General features: G+C 32.1%; 1 protein-coding gene across 1 annotated transcript; it reads left to right on the top strand.

Annotated features, from left to right (window-relative positions):
• Positions 1–213: 213 nt before the first annotated feature.
• LOC133202651 (peroxisomal sarcosine oxidase-like) lies at positions 214–19,983 on the top strand. The gene is made up of 8 exons (XM_061338504.1): positions 214–474; positions 2,216–2,367; positions 5,022–5,235; positions 6,632–6,814; positions 7,065–7,193; positions 7,308–7,457; positions 18,384–18,459; positions 18,866–19,983. Exons 1-8 carry the CDS (start codon positions 373–375, stop codon positions 18,991–18,993), a joined length of 1,134 nt encoding a protein of 377 aa, XP_061194488.1. The 5' UTR covers positions 214–372; the 3' UTR covers positions 18,994–19,983.
• The last annotated feature ends 1,012 nt before the right edge of the window (positions 19,984–20,995 follow it).

The following is a 20,995-nucleotide window of genomic DNA, read 5'->3' as shown; positions in this document are numbered from 1 at the left end:
GTTCTTTACTGGTCAAATAGAAGAAGAAACGAAGCAAACTGACTAAGAAATCTAACCAAACACATTTTGTTTGGCTTGGTCATCAACCCGAGACAACAAGATTGTACAAGAATTTAAAATCAAGTGGATTTAAAATTGTGCTTATAATCTTCCTTAAGACAAAAAGTTGGCAGTAAACACCTATAATGACCGATGTCGCATAATATTTGGTCCGCCTCGTTTAAAGGTCCAAATATTATGCGACACCGGACATAAGAGGACTGCAAACAGTGAACCCATCTACATGAGAAATAATATAAAGACAGCAAGAGGATTCCATATATTTAGGCACACAATTTCTTGATGACTAAATAGACAATTTTTGTCATAGCAATGATCAGTTATGATGTGGTAGTAGTGGGGGCAGGGGTAGAAGGATCAGCTACAGCCTACACCCTCGCTAAGAATGGACAAAGGGTGCTGCTTCTGGAACAGGTAAGTCAAACTTCGAGGGCAAGATTCCTCTTTAAGGTTTTGCCAAAGGTCAAGACGTCCAAAAAATTATTTTTACGATAGCTCCAAAACTATGTGAGGTATAAAGTTAAAACTTTTACAGTTTATAAATATATCATTGATTAACAGATAGAAAGTATAAATTGAAAACAAATATTAAAAAAAAAATATATTTTCTTGAGAAAAAAAATGCAAAAAATTAGCATATCTTAAAAAAAATGCACCTGCTTAATTCTGTACTTTTATTGAAAAACATTCTTGCAGAAATAATATATGTTTATCAATGAAGGGCAAGTTGGACGTGAATGGTCTCTGAAAGGCTGTTATCAAAAGCATGACATGTATAAAGACAAGACCCCTATAAAATCCGCCATTTGCAATGTACTTTCGGTTTCAAATCTTTACATTTGGACAAAATAAACAGGGAAAACAACTTTCAAGAGGCTATCGAAGTCCAACTTGCCCTTCATTGATAAACATATATTATTTCTGCAATGATGGTTTCCACTAAAAGTACAGAATTAAGAAGACGCATTTTTTAGAAATATATGCATTTTTTAGAAAGAATTTTTCTCGATAAATATTTTTTATGCGCCCGGATCGATAGATCGGGGGCGCATATTGTTTTTGTCCTGTCTGTCTGTTTGTTGTCAACTTTAACCTTCACCATAACTTTTGAAACCATGAGAGAGAGACTTCATATTTGGTATGCATACTCCACTCATTAAGTTCTTTCAAATGACACCAAGGTCAATGACCTTGTGACCTTGACTGTGAACTATATGCTAAAAATAGCTTTTTCGAACTTTGTTGCCGCCGGGTGCATAGTGTTTCACAAACACATCTTGTTTTTAACATTTGTTATCAAGTGATACTTTCTATCTGTTAATCAATGATATATTTATAAACTGTAAAAGTTTTTACTTTATAAACCACATTGTTTTGGAGCTATTGTAAAAATAAATTTTTGGACATGTTGACCTTTGACAAAACCTTGATAACATATAACAGCAATGTAATAGCACAATAGCGTGATAGCACGAACATCTTTTTTTGCAAATCAAACATATCACTAATTTCTGCATCAGCAATATCATCAAAAACAGGAGAAAGTCGATGTTAATAGAATAGTAGTCAAATAAATATGGAATTATTGCAGATCTTCATGCAAATAAGAGAGATATGGGAAATGGCTGACTTTCACATTATGTTTTCAAAGATTATGAATTATCTGAGCTTAATGCATTTTTAGTTTTATTAAAAAAAAACTCATATCAATTTGATTTTCTTATTGTTAGAAGTGTTGCCTGATATTGTGTCTATTTCATGAGCAACAATCGTAAAGATACTAAAAATAGATTAATATTCGGAGACGTTTTGTGCCAGAAATGTAGACTCCATTGAAAAAGCATTATGACTTTTATGTTTCATATTTTTTATTAATACACACAATCACAAAACATGATTCGAGAATCATAAAACAAGAGATTGAAATTATGTATTAAACCATAATTATCAAAATAATTTTACAGATATCTTGTGATATACACGAGCACTAATCTTGTTTTGCTCTCTGATGAAAAAAAGCTCTTGTAAGCACATGCTCATTGTGAAGAGCTTTAATTTCAATATACATATATAATGTTACGGTTCATCACTCTTATTATTATCATATTCTAACAAAAAACAGAAGTTTAAATAACTATACAATAAAATATTTTAGTTTCCGCTCCCGCATACACGAGGTAGTTCCCACGGGCAAAGCCGCATCACGCGTGTTGCTTACGCCAGTGACGATCATTACGCCATTATGATGAAAGAATCTCATATGCTTTGGCGTAAACTTGAACGAGAATCCAACACCAGTATATTTGAGTGAGTACAAGAGGAACATGAGAGAATCTTAGTTCTCCCGCAGGGGCAGATCCAGGGGCCCGTTTTACAGAAGAAATTACGACTAATACCTAAGACTTATCTTCCAAAATAAACGATTCTGTTAAAAATTGCATCAATAAATATATCTTTCTAAATGTTTTTAAAAAGATCAAAACCATTTTCAAATTAATGTAAAAAAAGAGAGTTATCCCCAAAATAATATTACATTTTTAGCTTAGTCGTAAGTTCTCTCGTAAGACAGGGCCAAGATTTCCATTTATGGGGCGGGTGAGGTGCAAAAAGGGTTAAATATTATCAGAAACTCAAAATACTTCTTAGTACTTCTTGTAATGATATTGTAATAAATCCGACATTTTTAGCTCTTCTGAGCCAAAGGCTCAAAGAGCTAATGCTATGGCCATTTGTGCGGTGTGCGTAAACTTTTTAGAATATGGGCCATAACTCAAGAACCCCTTGGCCAATTATTGTCAAATTTGTCACAGGGTATCCTTGGCCCAAGGGCTCCCTTTTATACTAAAACTAGGGTTGTGACCTTTAAACAAGGGGGATAATTAGGAAAATAGAAACAAAAGTACTGGTTGTTAAAAATCTTTTTCTCAAGAAGCACTGGGCATATTATCACCAATTATTACACAAAAGGATGAGGATATGTTGTAGATTAAAAATTGTTCAAGGCATCACCCTGGTGCAAAGAGCGTGGTCTCAAGGTCACTTCAAAGTTGACCAAAAATTATATTTTATTAAAATGTTGATATTTTGCTTACTATAAGGACTAGGATCATCAAATCTTGTCAGTTGATGCATCTAAGGACCTCATATCACGTTCACTCACGGTTACCTACTTTTTAAATTTTGTGGCCATTCTTTTTCAAAATGATTTAGAGGCATATTTTGAACATTTTAAGGCCTATGATCATCAAACTTTGTCAATTGATGTATCTTGGGTCCTCGGAGTACGTCGACTAAAACGTAGGTCACCTTGACCTACTTTTTAAATTTGATGGCTAATCTTTTTCAAAACAATTAAGGACATTAATTCGAATACTGAGAGGTTTAGAATCATGAAATCTTGCAAGATGATGCACCTTCGGGCCATAAAACATATGTATTAAAAAGTAGGTCACAGTGACCTACTTTTTGAGCTTTGCAGGCATTCGATTTCAAAGCGTTTTAGAGGCATAATTTAGACATTTTAAGGCCTATGATCATAAAACTTTGTAAGTTGATGCATCTTGGGTCCTCAAAAAACGTCAACTGAAAAGAAGGTCACCGTGACATACTTTTCAATTTATATGACTATAATTAAATATTTCAGGTACTAATTGGCTTATAATCATCAAACTTCGTCAGTTGATGCATCTTGGGTCTTCGGAGTAGGTCGACTGAAAAGTAGATCACCATGACCTACTTTTGAAAATTTATGGCTTTAATTAAATATTTTAGGAACAAATTGGCTTAGAATCATCAAACTTTGTCAGTTGATGCATCTTGGGTCCTTGGAGTACGACAACTAAAAAGTAGGTCACCCTGACCTACTTTTGAAATTTTATGGCTGTATTTAATATTTTCGGGTAATATTTGGATTAGAATCATCAAAATTTGTCAGTTGATATATCTTGGGTCCTCGCAGTAGGTCGACTGAAAAGTAGGTCACCGTGACCTACTTTTCAATTTAAATGACTATAATTAAATATTTTGGGTACTAATTGGCTGCGAATCATCAAACTTTATCAGTTGATGCATCTTGGGTCTTCGGAGTAGTTCAACTGAAAAGTAGGTCACTGTGACCTACTTTTGAAAATTTATGGCTTTAATTAAATATTTCAGGTACTAAATAGTTTAGAATCATGAAACTTTATCATTTGATGCATCTTGGGTCCGCAGAGTTAGTCGACTGAAAAGGAGGTCACTTTGACCTCTTTTTGATATTATATGGCTTTATTTAAATATACATGTATAAGGTACTTAATGGCTTAGAATCATCAAACTTTATCAGTTAATGCATCTTGGGTCCTCAAAGTACCGGTATGTCATCTGAAAAGTAGATTATAATTTTATGGTTATAATTTTAAAAATATTTTAGGTACTAATTGGCTTAGAATCATCAAACTTAGTTGATGCATCTTGGGTCCTCAGAGAATGACAAGTGATAAGTAGGTCGCCATGACCAACTCTCATGTACTAATTGGCCTAGAATCATATTGGGTTCTCAGAGTGTTTCATCTAAAATGTAGGTCATGATGACCTACCTTTGGAATTCCAAGGGTCTATCTAGATATACAGGATACTTGGAGGCTTCAAATAGAAGTGATAGGTTGTACAGTTTATCAGAAGAGCGATTCAAGGCCCTTTGGCCTCTTGGTTTTAAATATACACGATAAGATATAGATTTTTTTTAAAATTAGCATAGAGGACAATGAACTATCTTTGCATTTATATTTTAAGATCAGTCATTACTAGAATTAATTTTTGACGTAGCTGCAGATCTGTAGCTCACTGGTCTGAAAAAAATGGGATGGATGACGAGGTAACCATTGATCTAGAGATCTGCGGCTTTCTTTGACGATAACTTCTGCAATTCAAAAATGATTAAATTTTAGTATATATAATTATTTCAATTACTAAATTCGCAGAAACTGTGGATATCTCTCTGCTGGTACCCCTGACGACCCTTTCATCAAAGATACAATAACGTCACTGAGGACACATGGGGTTAAACATGACGTCATCAGTCATAGTGAGCTACAAATTAAGTATCCAATGATCAACGTTCCTGCGGAGGCTATAGGTGTTCTTGACCACAGCGGGGGAATACTGAAGGCGAACAAGGCATTGTATGCATTCCAGGTGTGTTTGGAGAAAAAAAATCTTTGAAACTGATCAATTCATAAACATCTTTATTCCCTCCCAAAAGGATAAAGACGCTTGGAAGATCAACATACAAAATGTACGTTTTATCAAATTATACATATATACAATAGTGTCCTCGAGTGACATTTTCAACGGAAATTCTAGTTAAACGAATTATTTCTACTCTGATCAGATAGGAAGTAATCAGATTTCTCAAAATCCCCCTGAAAGGAGGGATTTATTCATTATCGGCCGCAGCAGCGGCCGATCTATTTGTGGTTGTGTTAGAATGTGCACATGGTGAAATGAGACTTAATTTTTTATTGCTTCATGAGAATAATTCCTTACTGATAACAAACATAAAGGTTACTCAACATGAAAGCCTTAAAAGATGTTTAAAACTAAGTCTTAATAGTTGTTCTTATGTTTCAATTTGTTATTCATTTCTCGTCAGAAATTCATTAATTTAATGATTTTACGAAAAGTTGTTTCATGAATATTTCTCCCTAACATGAGCGTGCGTAAGACATAAAAAGAAAACTTACTGAGTTTCCGGATATGAATTACAGTACCTAAAATAATTAATAAATTGGAAAAAGAACTGAATTAACAAGAAGAATTGAATTAACATTGAGTTGCAAGTGACACAATGAAATTTTTTTCTGCACTTCACATACATATCTATCACAACACTGATCGGCATTATCACGTGACAAAAATCCAGGGTATCAGCACGTGAAGCTTGTGTCTTTTTTCTCAGCATTCAGACATTCATAATTAATTACTGTACGTGTACATAAATTGACGTATTCAAAATTTAGCGCAACCACTGGGTGGAGTTGCTGGCGTAATCATGAATTAGCGCTAAACATGTCCGTACCGTGTATTGTATTTATAAATGATTTCTTAGCGGTATTCATGAATTAGCGCATCGTTGTCTGCGCCAAAGCCGCTAAAATATGAAGCCCGCTTTTTAAAGTACACATACAGTATATATTTGTTGTATTTGTCCTTGAATCAAGTAATTTGATAATAATACACTTTATTGCAGTCCGATTTTCATATTAATAAATTTATTTTTATTTGCATAAATATTTAACAATTGCATGATCACTGAAAACTAGTGTAAAAATGTCCAGAAAAGTGTAATAATGTATCATGACATATACTTTTTCTATTTGGATTTTTTTCTTTGGACTCTTTCTTGTGGATATTCTTCAAAATGAAATATAATTTTGCGGCCGATTTTGATGCTTTGCATCAATTTATTTAACTTGTTATCTTTTTGTTCGTATTATTCTTAAATTGTCAGATAATCATCAATATGTAGCCCATTATTTATTTTTTTTCATAAATAACATATAAATTTATTGTTTTTCATTTGACTTAATAGGAAGTGTTTAAGCGTCACGGAGGAACAATAAACGATGGAGAACAGGTAATTCAAATAATTCCCGGAGACGTAATAACTGTAAAAACCTCCAAATCGACATACCAAGCTCTTCACGTGGTGATTACTGTTGGTCCATGGGCACACAAATTTCTGTCATCTCTGGGTCTTCATCTTCCAATGAAGGTAGTTTTAATTTTTAAACTAGATTAAAATTCTTGGGGGCCAAAGAACCTACGACTAAGACCAAAATGTAATTTTGAAAATAACTTTCTTTTTTCGTTTATATAGTTTTAATCTTTTGAAAAAAGAATTTAGGAAGATATATTTATGCTGACAAATTGTTATAGATTACTGGCTAACAGTTTAGAAACTGGAAGATCTTTCGCTGGAACGGAAGACCTTAAGTAATGATACTGTGTGTGATACTTGCTAGGTGGTACGGATATCAGTCCACTACTGGAAAGAGAAATGGAGCGGTCAATACTCAATGCAAAAGTTCCCAACTTTTATGTATGGAAAAGTGTATGCCATGCCATGTTTTGAATATCCTGGACACGTCAAGGTATGAGCTTTGCTTAGGAAATTATCAAAATACGAATATAAAAAATATTTTAACCGAATGTTGTTGTTGGAACATTTTTTTTACATTATTGAAATGAGAAAAATCTATTTTCAGGCCTGTCTCCACGATGGACCAGAGATAGACCCCGATGACAGGGACGCAGTGAATACAAATGACGTCACCGAAGCAGTACGGAAGTACGTGTCTGAACACCTTCCAGGACTGGAAACGGTCCCCTCAGTGACCGAAACATGCATTTACACAGTAAGTAGAGACACAAATTAATAAAGGCTTTCACATTCCATTGAAATGAGAAAACATATCGAAATATATCGGAATTTACTGTTGTAAATATAGGGGCAATTGGGGTGAGTGGACACTTGGGGTATGTGGACACATTTTAAAAATATTGCTTAAAAAATTAAAGCAAACAAGAGTTATCAAACCTGTTCAGCTCTCGTTGTAAAGGAGGAAGTAAATGTGTTAACATCAAAGACAGGGAAAATTCAAGGTCAACGACTTCGATTGGAAGAAGGAGAAAACTGTGACTCGATCCGTAAGTATAAACCGCACAGAGCCAATTTCTTAGTATTGTCATAAATACTGCAGAGATGAACCATTGTTTAAATAAAACCTGTTCGCCTTTAAGCAAAAGAACTTGTTTTCAATCTATAAAATGAAGCATCAGTTTTTAAGTCTAGAGTGTTTACATTTATGTATTTTTGCAGTTTATATTATTTTTATCGCATCATTCCTGTAAACAATATATAATCTTCACCTAAAAAATGGCTACAGAAAAATCTGTAAACAAACATAATAAAAGCATGTGTATTGATAATAAAATATTCAAGTTCAATCCATGAGAGGTGTTATATTTGATAATAAATAAACTCTAGTTTTTCAAACATTATATCAATTTACACATTATTATGTTTTGTTGTTCAAGAGGAAAAATTGTAAGCTTTCTTTTTACGTCTACCCTTTAGAAAGGTCACGTGATAATGAAAAAAAAATCCCGGCTTTGTGTCCTTCATGGATTATTACAATTTTCAAGATTTATAAAAAAAAATGTAATGAATGGCAACATACACCTTGAAATTAATAATTTGCAAACACAAATATTTATTTGCTTAGAAGAATTGATTAGATTAATTCAAAAATTCAAAATGACATATTGTGACCACTTACATGTACCCCAGTTTGTTGGGGGAAGTGGACAGTGCAAAACCGTGACAATGTTATTTAAATAGCAGTCTCAGGTTTAATCTTTAGATATTCAATTTGAATTGTATCAGTATAAATCTTAGTTTTATGTATCAAATTAATTTTTTAAATGAAATTTCTAATCATGAAAATAATACTTAAATTGATTTCTTTAACACAAAAATTTTTAATAATTGCAAATTAAAAAAAAAAGAAAAGTAAAGGTATCTCCGATGGTAAACATTTTCTTGCACAGAGATTTTGGGTTTTTATGTTACTAAAATAATTTTTAAAGTTGAGAAACGGAAAACATTGTAATATGGCCAGAAAGAAAAAAGACTGGGTGCCCAAACAAGGAAAATGGGACAGAAAATCTTTAAGTAAAGCTGTTCAGTGTGTTAAAACGGGGAAAATGACAAAGTTTAAAGCTTCTAAGATATTTGGCATTCCAAGAACAACCCTGTCGAGGAGACTTTCAACAATGGATTTGGAGTCTTCAGCATCAAAACCAACCACTCTTTCTAAAGAGGAAGAAAACTCTCTTGTTACAAGTAGTCACATTTTGGAGATGGAGGAATGCGGGTTTGGTTTGACAATATCAGATGTGTGTAAGCTTGCATATTCAATTATTGCACACTCAGGAAGAAAAAAATCAATTTAATGCAGACAAGAAAATGGCAGGATATGACTGGTGGCAGGGATTTCGAGACCGGCACCCATGCTGATCTCTCCGTAAACCTGAAGGTCTAATTGCTGCTCGTGGTACTATGCTTAATCCAAATGTAATATCAGACCATTTTACCAAGTTAGGAGATCTTACGGATAGACTCAATATAAAGTCAAAACCCCAGCAAATATTTAATGCGGATGAAACAGGATTTAGTACAGTTCATCAAACATCAAAAATTGTGGGGAGGAAGAAGAAGAAAGCCATTCATGCGAAAACAAGTGTTGAAAGGGGTGAAAACATTGGTTTTGTGTTATGTAAATGCTGAGGTCCATGTTTTGCCACCTATGGTGATTTTCAAAGGAAAAAGAATCAGTCAAGCTTTAATGAGCAGTGCCCCAAAGAACACACTGTTTGCATGCAGTAAAAGCTCATTTATTGACGGAGAACTGTTTGGAATATGGTTTGAAAAGATTTTTTTGAGAGTGATGCAGATAAGCACCAGGAAGGATAAACAGAATATATTCTGATAACAGTACTTACAGTTAAGTTCTCATCAAAGAACTTTACTTTTGCTGATTCTTTTTTATTGAAAGACTGATATGGATATATGCGAAACATCCCGAGAAAATTGGAGTGTCGAGTGAAGTTCTTTAATTGCAAGCTAATTAATTTTGCCTTTAAATAAAAATATAACTGTCCTACAATACATTCCATTGTAATGCTTGATGTGCTGTCTAAAACAGTGTAATTAAAACATACTTGGTCAATTTTTAATATTAGGCAAAAGAGTGAAAAAAATATAAACTTTCCTGTTTGACTGATGAGTGAATCCAATCAAAATAAACTAAGTCATTTTTTTTCTTAATTGAATTTAAAAACTGATTGAATACACACACTTTTTTCATTTTATGCTTTTGAAAAAAAAAAGGTTTCAAAAACAGACTAGAGAGCATTTCTTTTGTTCTCATATTCTTAAATATTTGTTTTCTTTGATATGAATCAAAATTAACTATCAGTAATTAAGTCGAAGGACTTTTGCAAAGTTACGCATTATTGTTTTTTTTTTTTCGAATGACTAGTTTGAGTATGCGCAAAAGATCCAAAAGAAATGAACACTCCTTTTTGACTGATGAGTGGATTTTTTTGTTTGCAAGAGAATTTATACTGTTTACCATAATAAGAATTTAACTGCATTTTATTGCACTACAATGCAATGTCAATCAATAAAATGAAGTCCATTTTTGTTTTACATTATGGTATTGAAAATAAGGTGTAAATTAACATATTTTGTAATTTATTTTCATTTTAAAAAAGTTTTGAAAAAGAGACTGGATGGAATATTTTCATTCACATTTTCTTATATGATTGTTCTCTATTATTAGCTCACCTGAGCCGAAGGCTCAAGTGAGCTTTTCTGATCAAAATTTGTCCGTTGTCGTCGGTGTCGTCGTCGTCGTTGTAAACTTTTCACAATTTCATCTTCTTCTCCAGAACTACTGGGCCAATTTCAACCAAACTTGCCACAAAGTATCCTTGGGTGAAGGGGATTCAAGTTTGTTCAAATGAAGGGCCACGCCCTCTTTCAAGGGGAGATAATAAAGAATTAGTGAAAAATTAATAGCATCTTTTAAAAATCTTCTTCTCAAGAACCAGAGGGCCAGGAAAGATGAAACTAACGTGGAAGCATCCTCAGGTAGTGTAGATTCAAGTTTGTTCAAATCATGACCCCTGGGGGTAGGGCAGGGCCACAATGGAGGATCAAAGTTTTACATGGAAATATATAGGAAAAACCTTTAAAATTCTTCTTCTCAAGAACAGCAAAGCCCTGATTGATCATATTTATATGGAAGCATCCTCAGGTAGTGTAAATTCAAGTTTGTTCCAATCATGACCCCCGGGGGAAGGGCGGGGCCACAATGGAGGATCAAAGTTTTACATAGATATATATAGGAAAAACCTTAAAAAAATCTTCTCAGGAACAGCAGAGCCATGATGAGTCATATTTATATGGAAGCATCCTCAGGTAGTGTAGATTCAAGTTTGTTCAAATCATTACCCCCAGGGGTAGGGCGGGGCCACAATGGAGGATCAAAGTTTTACATAGAAGTATATAGGAAAAATCTTTAAAAATCTTCTTCTCAAGAACAGCAAAGCCATGATGAGTCATTTATATGGAAGCATCCTCAGGTAGTGTAGATTCAAGTTTGTTCAAATCATGACCCCTAGGGGTAGGGCGGGGCCACAATGGACTATCAAAGTTTTACATAGAAATATATAGGAAAAATCTTTAAAAATCTTCTTCTCAGAAACAGCAAAGCCCTGATTGATCATATTTATATGGAAGCATCCTAAGGTAGTGTAGATTCTATTTTGATCAAATCATGACCCCGGGGGTAGGGTGGGGCCACAATGGAGGATCAAAGTCTTAAATAGAAATATATAGGAAAATTTCTTCTGAAGAAGAACTGCAAAGCCATGATTAGTCATTTTGATATGGAAGCATCCTCAGGTAGTGTAGATTCAAGTTTGTTAAAATGATGACCCCCGGGGATAAGGTCGGGCCACAATGCAGGATCAAAAATTTTACATAAGAACATATAGGAAAAATATTTCTTCTCAAGAACAGAAAAGGTATGTTTAGTCATATTGATATGGAAGCATCCTCAGGTAGTGTAGATTCAAGTTTGTTCAAATGATGACCCCTGGGATAGGGAGGAGCCACAATGGGGGATCAAATTTTTACAAAGGAATATATGGGAAATTTTTTTAAAAATCTTCTCAAGTACAACAAAGCCATTTCTTATATTGACATGGAAGCATCATCAGGTAGTTTAAAATTCAAGCCCCCCCCCCCCCCCCCCCAAAGTAATCTTTTCAATACTGAACTGATTTGTGCTTTTAGCTAATGTGCTCAGGTGAGCGATGTGGCCCATGGGCCTCTTGTATGAATCTAAATTGACACTGCAGTAATAATGTCGAGGGATTTTTCGACAATTTTTTTCATTGCTGTTTATTATTTTATGCAACACCTTTTTGGGGTAGATGAAAGATTGAGAAATCTCGTGTTTGACTGATGAGTGTAAATTTTGAGAGTGATGCAGATAAGCACCAGGAAGGATAAACAGAATATATTCTGATAACAGTACTTAGAGCTAAGTTCTCATCAAAGAACAGTTACTTTTGCTGATTTTTTTTTATTGAAAGACTGATATGGATATATGCGAAACATCCCGAGAAAAACTGGAGTGTCGAGTGAAGTTCTTTAATTGCAGCTAATTAATTTTGCTTTTAAATAAAAATATAACTGTCCTACAATACATTCCATTGTAATGCTGGATGTACTGTCTAATTAAAACATACTTGGTCAATTTTTATTATTAGGCAAAAGAGTGAAAAAAAATATAAACTTTCCTGTTTGACTGATGAGTGAATATTTTGAGACTCAAACAAAGCGCAGATGACTTTGTCGAACAATCAAAGACACTTTTCAATACTGCTTAGCAGTAATTGTTTAGTGAGATAAGCTCACGCTAAGTCCTTTACACGCAACATTACTCGTAACCGTTATTTACTCTGACTTTAACACCTGGTCATTTGTGAATATCTCTCTAACGTCTTATATATAGTATACAAGCCTGTCACTCGTTAGCATTGCTTAAACATTTACATAATATAAAGCAGAAATCAATGATCGTTTTGTCTACGTTGTTCAAAGGGACATAATTTGAGTTATCAAACTTTGAAACAAAACTTACATTATGCAAATTTCCAAATAAACATTCAATCACAAGGAAAAATTGTATATAAAAGCTGTCTTTGGAGGGTGGATGGTGGGGAATATTTTTAATACATTGACAAGTAAAATAATTGTGCTTGCTTAAATACAAGTAGAATTGCACCATACTGCACTCTGCTGCAATACAATGCGATACATTGTGATGCCTGCCAAATTGTCCAATCAAAATTAACTTAGTCATTTTTTTTCTTAATTGAATTTAAAAACTGATTGAATACACACACTTTTTTCATTTCATGCTTTTGAAAAGCAAAGGTTTCAAAAACAGACTAGAGAGCATTTCTTTTATTCTCATATTCTTAAATATTTGTTTTCTTTTTGATATGAATCAAAATTAACAATAAGTAAATTAGTTGAAGGTCTTTCGCAAAGTTACGCATTACTGGGTTTCTTTTTTATCGAATGACAAGTTTGAGTATGTGCAAAAGATCCAAAAGAAATGAACACTCCTTTTTGACTGATGAGTGGATTTTTTTGTTTGCAAGAGAATTTATGCTGTTTACCATAATAAGAATTCAACTGCATTTTATTGCACAGCACTACAATACAATGTCAATCAATAAAATGAAGTCCATTTTTGTTTTACATTATGGTATTGAGAAAAAGGTGTAAATTAACATATTTTGTAATATATTTTCATTTTTAAAAAAGTTTTGAAAAAGAGACTGGATGGAATATTTTCATTCACATTTTCTTATATGATTGTTCTCTAAATTAACAATGCAGTAATAATGTCGAAGGATTTTTCGACATTTTTTTTTCATTGTTTATTATTTTATGCAACGCCTTTTTTGGGTAGATGAAAGATTAAAAAAGAGAGAAATCTCGTGTTTGACTGATGAATGTAAATTTTGAGAGTGATGCAGATAAGCACCAGGAAGGATAAACAGAATATATTCTGATAACAGAATTTAGAATAAAGGTTCTCATCAAAGAACTGTTACTTTTGCTGATTTTTTTTTTATTGAAAGACTGATATGGATATTAGCGAAACATTCCGAGGAAAATTGGAGTGTCGAGTGAAGTTCTTTAATTGCAAGCTAATTAATTTTGCTTTTAAATAAAAAAAAATAACTGTCCTACAATACATTCCATTGTAATGCTGGATGTACTGTCTAATTAAAACATACTTGGTCAATTTTTATTATTAGGCAAAAGAGTGAAAAAAAATATAAACTTTCCTGTTTGACTGATGAGTGAATATTTTGAGACTCAAACAAAGCGCAGATGACTTTGTCGAACAATCAAAGACACTTTTCAATACTGCTTAGCAGTAATTGTTTAGTAAGATAAGCTCACGCTAAGTCCATTACACGCGACATTACCCGTAACCGTTATTTACTCTGACTTTAACACATGGTCATTTGTGAATATCTCTCCAACATTTTATATATAGTAAGCCTGCTACTCGTTAGCATTGCTTAAACATTTACATAATATAAAGCAGAAATCAATGATCGTTTTGTCTACGTTGTTCAAAGGGACATAATTTGAGTTATCAAACTTTGAAACAAAACTTACATTATGCAAATTTCCAAATAAACATTCAATCACAAGGAAAAATTGTATATAAAAGCTGTCTTTGTAGGGTGGATGGTGGGGAATATTTTTAATACATTGACAAGTAAAATAATTGTGCTTGCTTAAATACAAGTATAATTGCACTACACTGCATTCTGCTGCAATACAATGCGATACATTGTGATGCCTGCCAAATTGTCCAATCAAAATTAACTTACTAGTAGTCATTTTTTTTCTTAATTGAATTTAAAAACTGATTGAATACACACACTTTTTTTCATTTCATGCTTTTGAAAAACAAAGGTTTCAAAAACAGACTAGAGAGCATTTCTTTTATTCTCATATTCTTAAATATTTGTTTTTTTTTATATGAATAAAAATTAACAATAAGTAAATTAGACGAAGGTCTTTCACAAAGTTATGTATTACTGTTTTTTTTTTTTTTTTTTTTTTTTTTTTTTTTTTTTTTTTTTATCGAATGACTAGTTTGAGTATGCGCAAAAGATCCAAAAGAAATGAACACTCCTTTTTGACTGATGAGTGGATTTTTTTGTTTGCAAGAGAATTTATGCTGTTTACCATAATAAGAATTCAACTGCATTTTATTGCACAGCACTACAATACAATGTCAATCAATAAAATGAAGTCCATTTTTGTTTTACATTATGGTATTGAGAAAAAGGTGTAAATTAACATATTTTGTAATATATTTTCATTTTTAAAAAAGTTTTGAAAAAGAGACTGGATGGAATATTTTCATTCACATTTTCTTATATGATTGTTCTCTATTATATGAAATTAAATTAACAATGCAGTAATAATGTCGAAGGATTTTTCGACAATTTTTTTCATTGTTGTTTATTATTTTATGCAACGCCTTTTTTGGGTAGATGAAAGATTGAAAAAGAGAGAAATCTCGTGTTTGACTGATGAGTGTAAATTTTGAGAGTGATGCAGATAAGCACCAGGAAGGATAAACAGAATGTATTCTGATAACAGTACTTAGAGCTAAGTTCTCATCAAAGAACAGTTACTTTTGCTGATTTTTTTATTGAAAGACTGATATGGATATATGCAAAACATCCCAAAAAAATTGGAGTGTCGAGTGAAGTTCTTTAATTGCAAGCTAATTAATTTTGCTTTAAAAAAAAAAAATAACTGTCCTACAATACATTGCATTGTAATGCTTGATGTACTGTCTAATTAAAACATACTTGGTCAATTTTTATTGTTAGGCAAAAGAGTGAAAAAAATATAAACTTTCCTGTTTGACTGATGAGTGAATATTTTGAGACTCAAACAAAGCGCGGATGACTTTGTCGAACAATCAAAGACGCTTTTCAATACTGCTTAGCAGTAATTGTTTAGTGAGATAAGCTCACACTAAGTCCATTACACGCGACATTACCCGTAAAGCTCCAATTTTCGCCGTAATTTTTCACAAAAGCATGGATTAATTAAGTAGATTGTGATTTTTTAAATCCCACTCAATTCTGTTTAAAATTTTAAAAATCTTTCGGAAATTCTGGAAACATATTTTTTAGGATATGTTTTTAAAAGAAACAGATTATAGCAATTTCCTGTTTACTGCCAATTTTATTTATAAACCGGTTCTACCCTATAACCTTAGAATGGGTCATCCTACACCACGTGTCTTGAATTTAAATCACAATTACATTAGTAGGGGTGCAGCATGTGAAATGAAAAAGTTATGACGTCTAGCTTGTACAAACTCATAAAATCATTATTACAGTGTGATAAATATTCTATGCAAAAGGAATCTTCTATACATATAAAAGAATAAGCAATCAAATCTTTATATATATACTGGCATTTTTTTTTATTTCCTTCAATATGCATGTATACATTTAATAATTCTACACATCAAGGTAGGGTCCGACCCCCCCCCCCCCCCGAACTGCGCATACTCTTCTTTCTCCCCTAAGCGGGGGACAGAAAGTCTCTGAATTAGCTTGTTCATAAATGAAAAAGGCTAAAGATAACGAACAGTGATCGATCTCAGAAAATTAATTAATTTCAATTTTGAAAAAAGAAAAAAGAAGAAGAAATAAATTCATTAATTTTTACTTTTTTGTCGATAATATAAGGATGTGTAATTGTATCTTCAAACACAATGTGTACTGTTATTTCATAATTTTCAACACTGTCCATTTACCCCAAATCTATGGGGTAAGTGAACACTTTTTAAAATTTAACTTCTAAGCCCATATACTTCAAACCATTAGAATTAAGTTTAATTTAATTTAATCAGTATTTTATTATGTAAAATCAGTTTACATAATTGGATTGGACATCAGGCATGGCCTATATAAGTCCTCTCCAAGAAGGTCAGGGTTACAAATGTTAAGAATTGACAATGATTTACAATCATGATGAAATGATTCATAATAAGTTACATTAATTTCTTTTGTTAACTAGAAATGGGAAAAAATGAGAGATAAATTAATAAATTCACAAGAGTTATTACTTAGCATGTATACTCACTATACAATATAATGAAAAAATAAAAGAGTGCAAACAAACAACAAAATAGAATAAGTAAACAAATAAAGTGCAAAAGACAAATATGCAAGGAAAAAAACGAAGAAAATAATATTAATAATAATAAATAAATAAATCTGGAACAAGCAAAAACACTGGATAATAATAATAAAAAAAAAAGAATGAAAGTGCAAAAGACAAAATACCCCCCTCCCCCCCCCCCCCCCCCAAAAAAAAAAAAAAAAACAATATATGTACATGGAAATGCTGAGATTTGAAATAAGTATAAATATAAAAAATATTAGGAAATTAATATTAAAACTTAAATATGAAATAATATCAAAATCGCTTTGAAAACTTGATGTATAGTTGAACTGCTTCAAAAATTGAACAGTTAGTTTTATCAGGTAATTGCATGCCTATCTCCAAATAGCAAAGTATTCAAAAATTGATCAGGAGAGAGGGTTTCTAATTCTATTATACTCCGAAGACTGTCAAAAAGTATCATTCTCTGATTATTACAAGCAGGGCATGAAGTTGAGAAATATTTTACACTACAAAGAGATAAGAGTGAACAATCAGTTTAGTATACTACAAGAAAGATTAGTTCAGATTAGAAGTTTTCAGACTCCAATTAAACCCTTAATGTGTCCACTTACCCCAGTTGCCCTTATATTGAAAAAAGTAGGCCCAATTTCACTGATTCTTGTCTTGTTGAGATGATACAAACAGAGAAAGTAGATGCCTGGATTTATATATATATTTGGACATATATTGGTTGTAAATGATGCAAATTTCAAATTTTAAGATATAAAGAAATTGTAAACTTTCTTAATGTTCAAAATTCTACCTTTCTGCAATAATCCTTGTAAATCTTTACAACTTTTTATCCCTTTATAGGACATTATTGTGAAGCATTTCAATGAAAAATTAAAATCTATGCACTTAAAATTATTCATTTTACTTATATAAACATGGCATGAGTTGTTATGTTCATGATTTTTGAGAAAAAAGTTCATTTGCATCATTACCTGTGTTACTGAATGCCAGGGATGCAATTCGGATATGGGAAACATTCAAATTAATCTACTGAACTAATGATCAAACTACGGGTGATTTCTGATGATTTTTTTTCTTCTACACATAGATATGACTGTACCAGAAAACATTTAAATGAAAATATGGAATAATTTTGATAGTTATCTCTTACACGAATAAAACTTGTCGTTAGACACGTACTGTTTTAGGGGTCCACATTGAAAAGAATGGTATAGTGTGTAGTAATTCGAAGTTCCAGCTTTAGAAGTAGTGGGGTCTTCTTTCCCAATACGTTACATGTATGCACAATACTTATTTTCGTCAGAATGTGTGAATTGGTTAGCAAAGACCATGGAGAATAGGAGAGAAGGGAGTATTTTCTAGAGACTAAAAGGGGCATTTGGTATCTTTTAAGTTCATCATTATTTTCTTTACCTTGATACTTGACTCTTTATAACAGATGACCCCAGACAGACAGTTTATATTAGACAATCATCCAGAGTGGAAAAACATAATCATAGGAGCCGGTTTTTCTGGTAATTGATCTTCAATTATGTCAAGAATTGCATTATTTCAATGATATTAGAATTATACATTTTTAATATTGTATCAAGAAAAAATTAAATCGTAAAACGTTACTGCACCCCCCCCCCCTTTTTTTTTTTAAAAGTACGTTGCACCAAATGATAATTCTGTGTGTGTATATATATATATATATATATATATATATATATATATATATATATATATATATATATATATATATATATATATATATATATGATAAACTTATAAAGACAAAACAACCTGCAGAAATTGCTATACCGTGTTTAAAAACGAAAAGCATGCAAGCAGTTCCTGTATTAAATTCTTTTTAAAACACTGTCTTAAATAACTGGAAAGTGCTAAAGTTTCAAGCCGTGTGTTTTCTATTTCACACAGGTCACGGATATAAGTTGGCTCCTATTGTTGGTAAAGTACTGACGGAACTTGTCCTCAACAAGGAACCCTCCTACGATCTGTCACGATGTCGGATCCGAAGATTTCTTCCTCCCAAGCACCAGTTATAGGAAAAGGGCTTAAATGGGCTAAAATAGACAATATGCCTGCTACCGAATCCCATTTACTTTCTGTGAATAAAATTATGTATATAAAGAAATATATAGGATTGACTGAAGAAGCCAGACGTTAGATTACTTTCTATTCTTCCTCGAAAATTACACTTAAAAAAATTCTGTTTAGAATTTTGTTTATGATAGTTTTTCCAAGAAAACCAAAATATGAATACTAAGTAGTATTTAAAGTTTTTCTCATTGTGTGTGCGCGCGTGTGTGTGTGAGAGAGAGTGTGTGAGGGAGGGTGTGTCGGCGTGTGTATGTGTTTGTTTGTTTCATGCACTGATGTAAAGATGTGAAAAAAATGCAATGGAAATTGTCGGGGTTTTGCAAACAATTATTTAAAATACTTTTGTAAACCCTCTAAATATTAGTGGTTTTATCATAAATTCAGTTATTGGACTATTTTTAGATTTTGTCCACATGCAAATGGAACGTATATCGCACGATTCATGCATTTTAGGATTTTCTGAAACCAGAAAAGACCCAAAGGTTTTAGCTAAAATTCCTAAAAATACAACTAAACAGACATAAAAAAAATTGTATCATTATGAAATAAATCAATTATACCTATTACTTTATCTTTTATAGAATGATGGGGAAAATCACCCCACTATGGTTGATAATAATGCTCTAGTGTAGCCCCCCCCCCCCCCCCCCGAAAGTTTGCTCTAGATAGAAGAACTACAGAAGAATTTTCGGGGGAATTCTTACTATCCCTAATATGGAACTTCTGTTCTATATCTAAATTTATGAGTAACTAGATTTTCTTCATTGTGTTTTTCCTTTGTTTACTGTATGACTATCAAAGAGCATATTTATGTAAAGGTTCTTCTGCAGAACTTAAGGTTTTTTTCACCAGATGATCATTTTGGGGTACTTAATGATGCCATAATGTATGAAAGTGTTCCAACAAAATAAATAACTTGCAATATGAAATCAAAATTCACATCTCGTTTTATTTTAATGTGAAATTAAAAAAAAAAATAATCGTCTAACAGTTTCTCAAATTTTGCACATGGAATATCAATTTTTTGTATAGGACAATATTTCGTATTACATGAACATGTTGTTCTTGCTAACAGCAATTTTGAACAGTTAAAGTTTTATCACACGTTTGTTGTATTACCCAGATCCCCAAATTCATACAACATCAAGAATAAAATATTTGGTAAAATACGAAAATGTACGAAGTATATCAAGGACCTTGGATTTGCCATTATCACCTTTTTTCACAAAGGAGCTGGTATCCTTCCCATGACTCGCCTGCATTTGCGCTTAATTAAAAGGAAAAATATCTGTTTAAAGTATGGGTATTTTTAAATATATTTTAAGAAAAACTTTGAGGAGTGTGAATGTTTCTGAAAAATTAATGTAAAATTCACTTTTATAGTACAAATTCAAGATACTTGAAGATAGACTAGAAACACTTCAAACCCCCAACCCCACCCATCCTTTCCGAAGCAAGGTAGAAACATTTTATGGAAAACATTTGAAAACTCCTAAAATAATCATTCTTACGATGTGAGTATAATTTGTCAAAGTTTTCTTAAAATCGAATTCAAGGATCAAAATTTGGAAACAAAGTTATTGGGAATTAAGGAAGGATTCTTCTCGTGTTTATCATATTTGAAAATTAATGAAATTTTCACAGATTAAAGAAGACAATATCACTAGGTGATGACATAAAATACATTATATTTAACCGTTTAATTAAAAGGTCAAGGTCATTATCTTTTCCTTGTCATTATGAATAAAAAATTGTTGTTGCCAATCATGTTATGCTTATTATTATTTTAAAAGATTTAATCTTTTTTCTTTTTACATAAAAAGTTGATACAACAAACGGTCTACCAGATGATAATATCAAATTAAGATAAACAGTGAAACTAAATAGATATTGGTTAACCCAAATTTCCTCTACTTTTCTTAATGTTTTAGGAAATATTAGTTATTT

This window comes from Saccostrea echinata, unplaced genomic scaffold, assembly GCF_033153115.1.
Source record: "Saccostrea echinata isolate AGI-Se365-2 ecotype Australia unplaced genomic scaffold, CSIRO_AGI_Sech_v1 ptg000047l, whole genome shotgun sequence".
NCBI lineage: Eukaryota > Metazoa > Mollusca > Bivalvia > Ostreida > Ostreidae > Saccostrea > Saccostrea echinata.
The sequence above is the reverse complement of the archived record's forward strand: the minus strand, read 5'-3'. Positions and strand labels throughout refer to the sequence as shown.

Coding starts and splice junctions, on each gene's coding strand:
- LOC133202651 (XM_061338504.1), top strand. CDS start 373: ATGATCAGTTATGATGTGGTAGTAGTGGGGGCAGGGGTAGAAGGATCA. Junction 2,368..5,021: donor TCCAACACCAGTATATTTGA/GTGAGTACAAGA, acceptor CTAAATTCGCAG/AAACTGTGGATATCTCTCTG. Junction 5,236..6,631: donor AGGCATTGTATGCATTCCAG/GTGTGTTTGGAG, acceptor TTGACTTAATAG/GAAGTGTTTAAGCGTCACGG.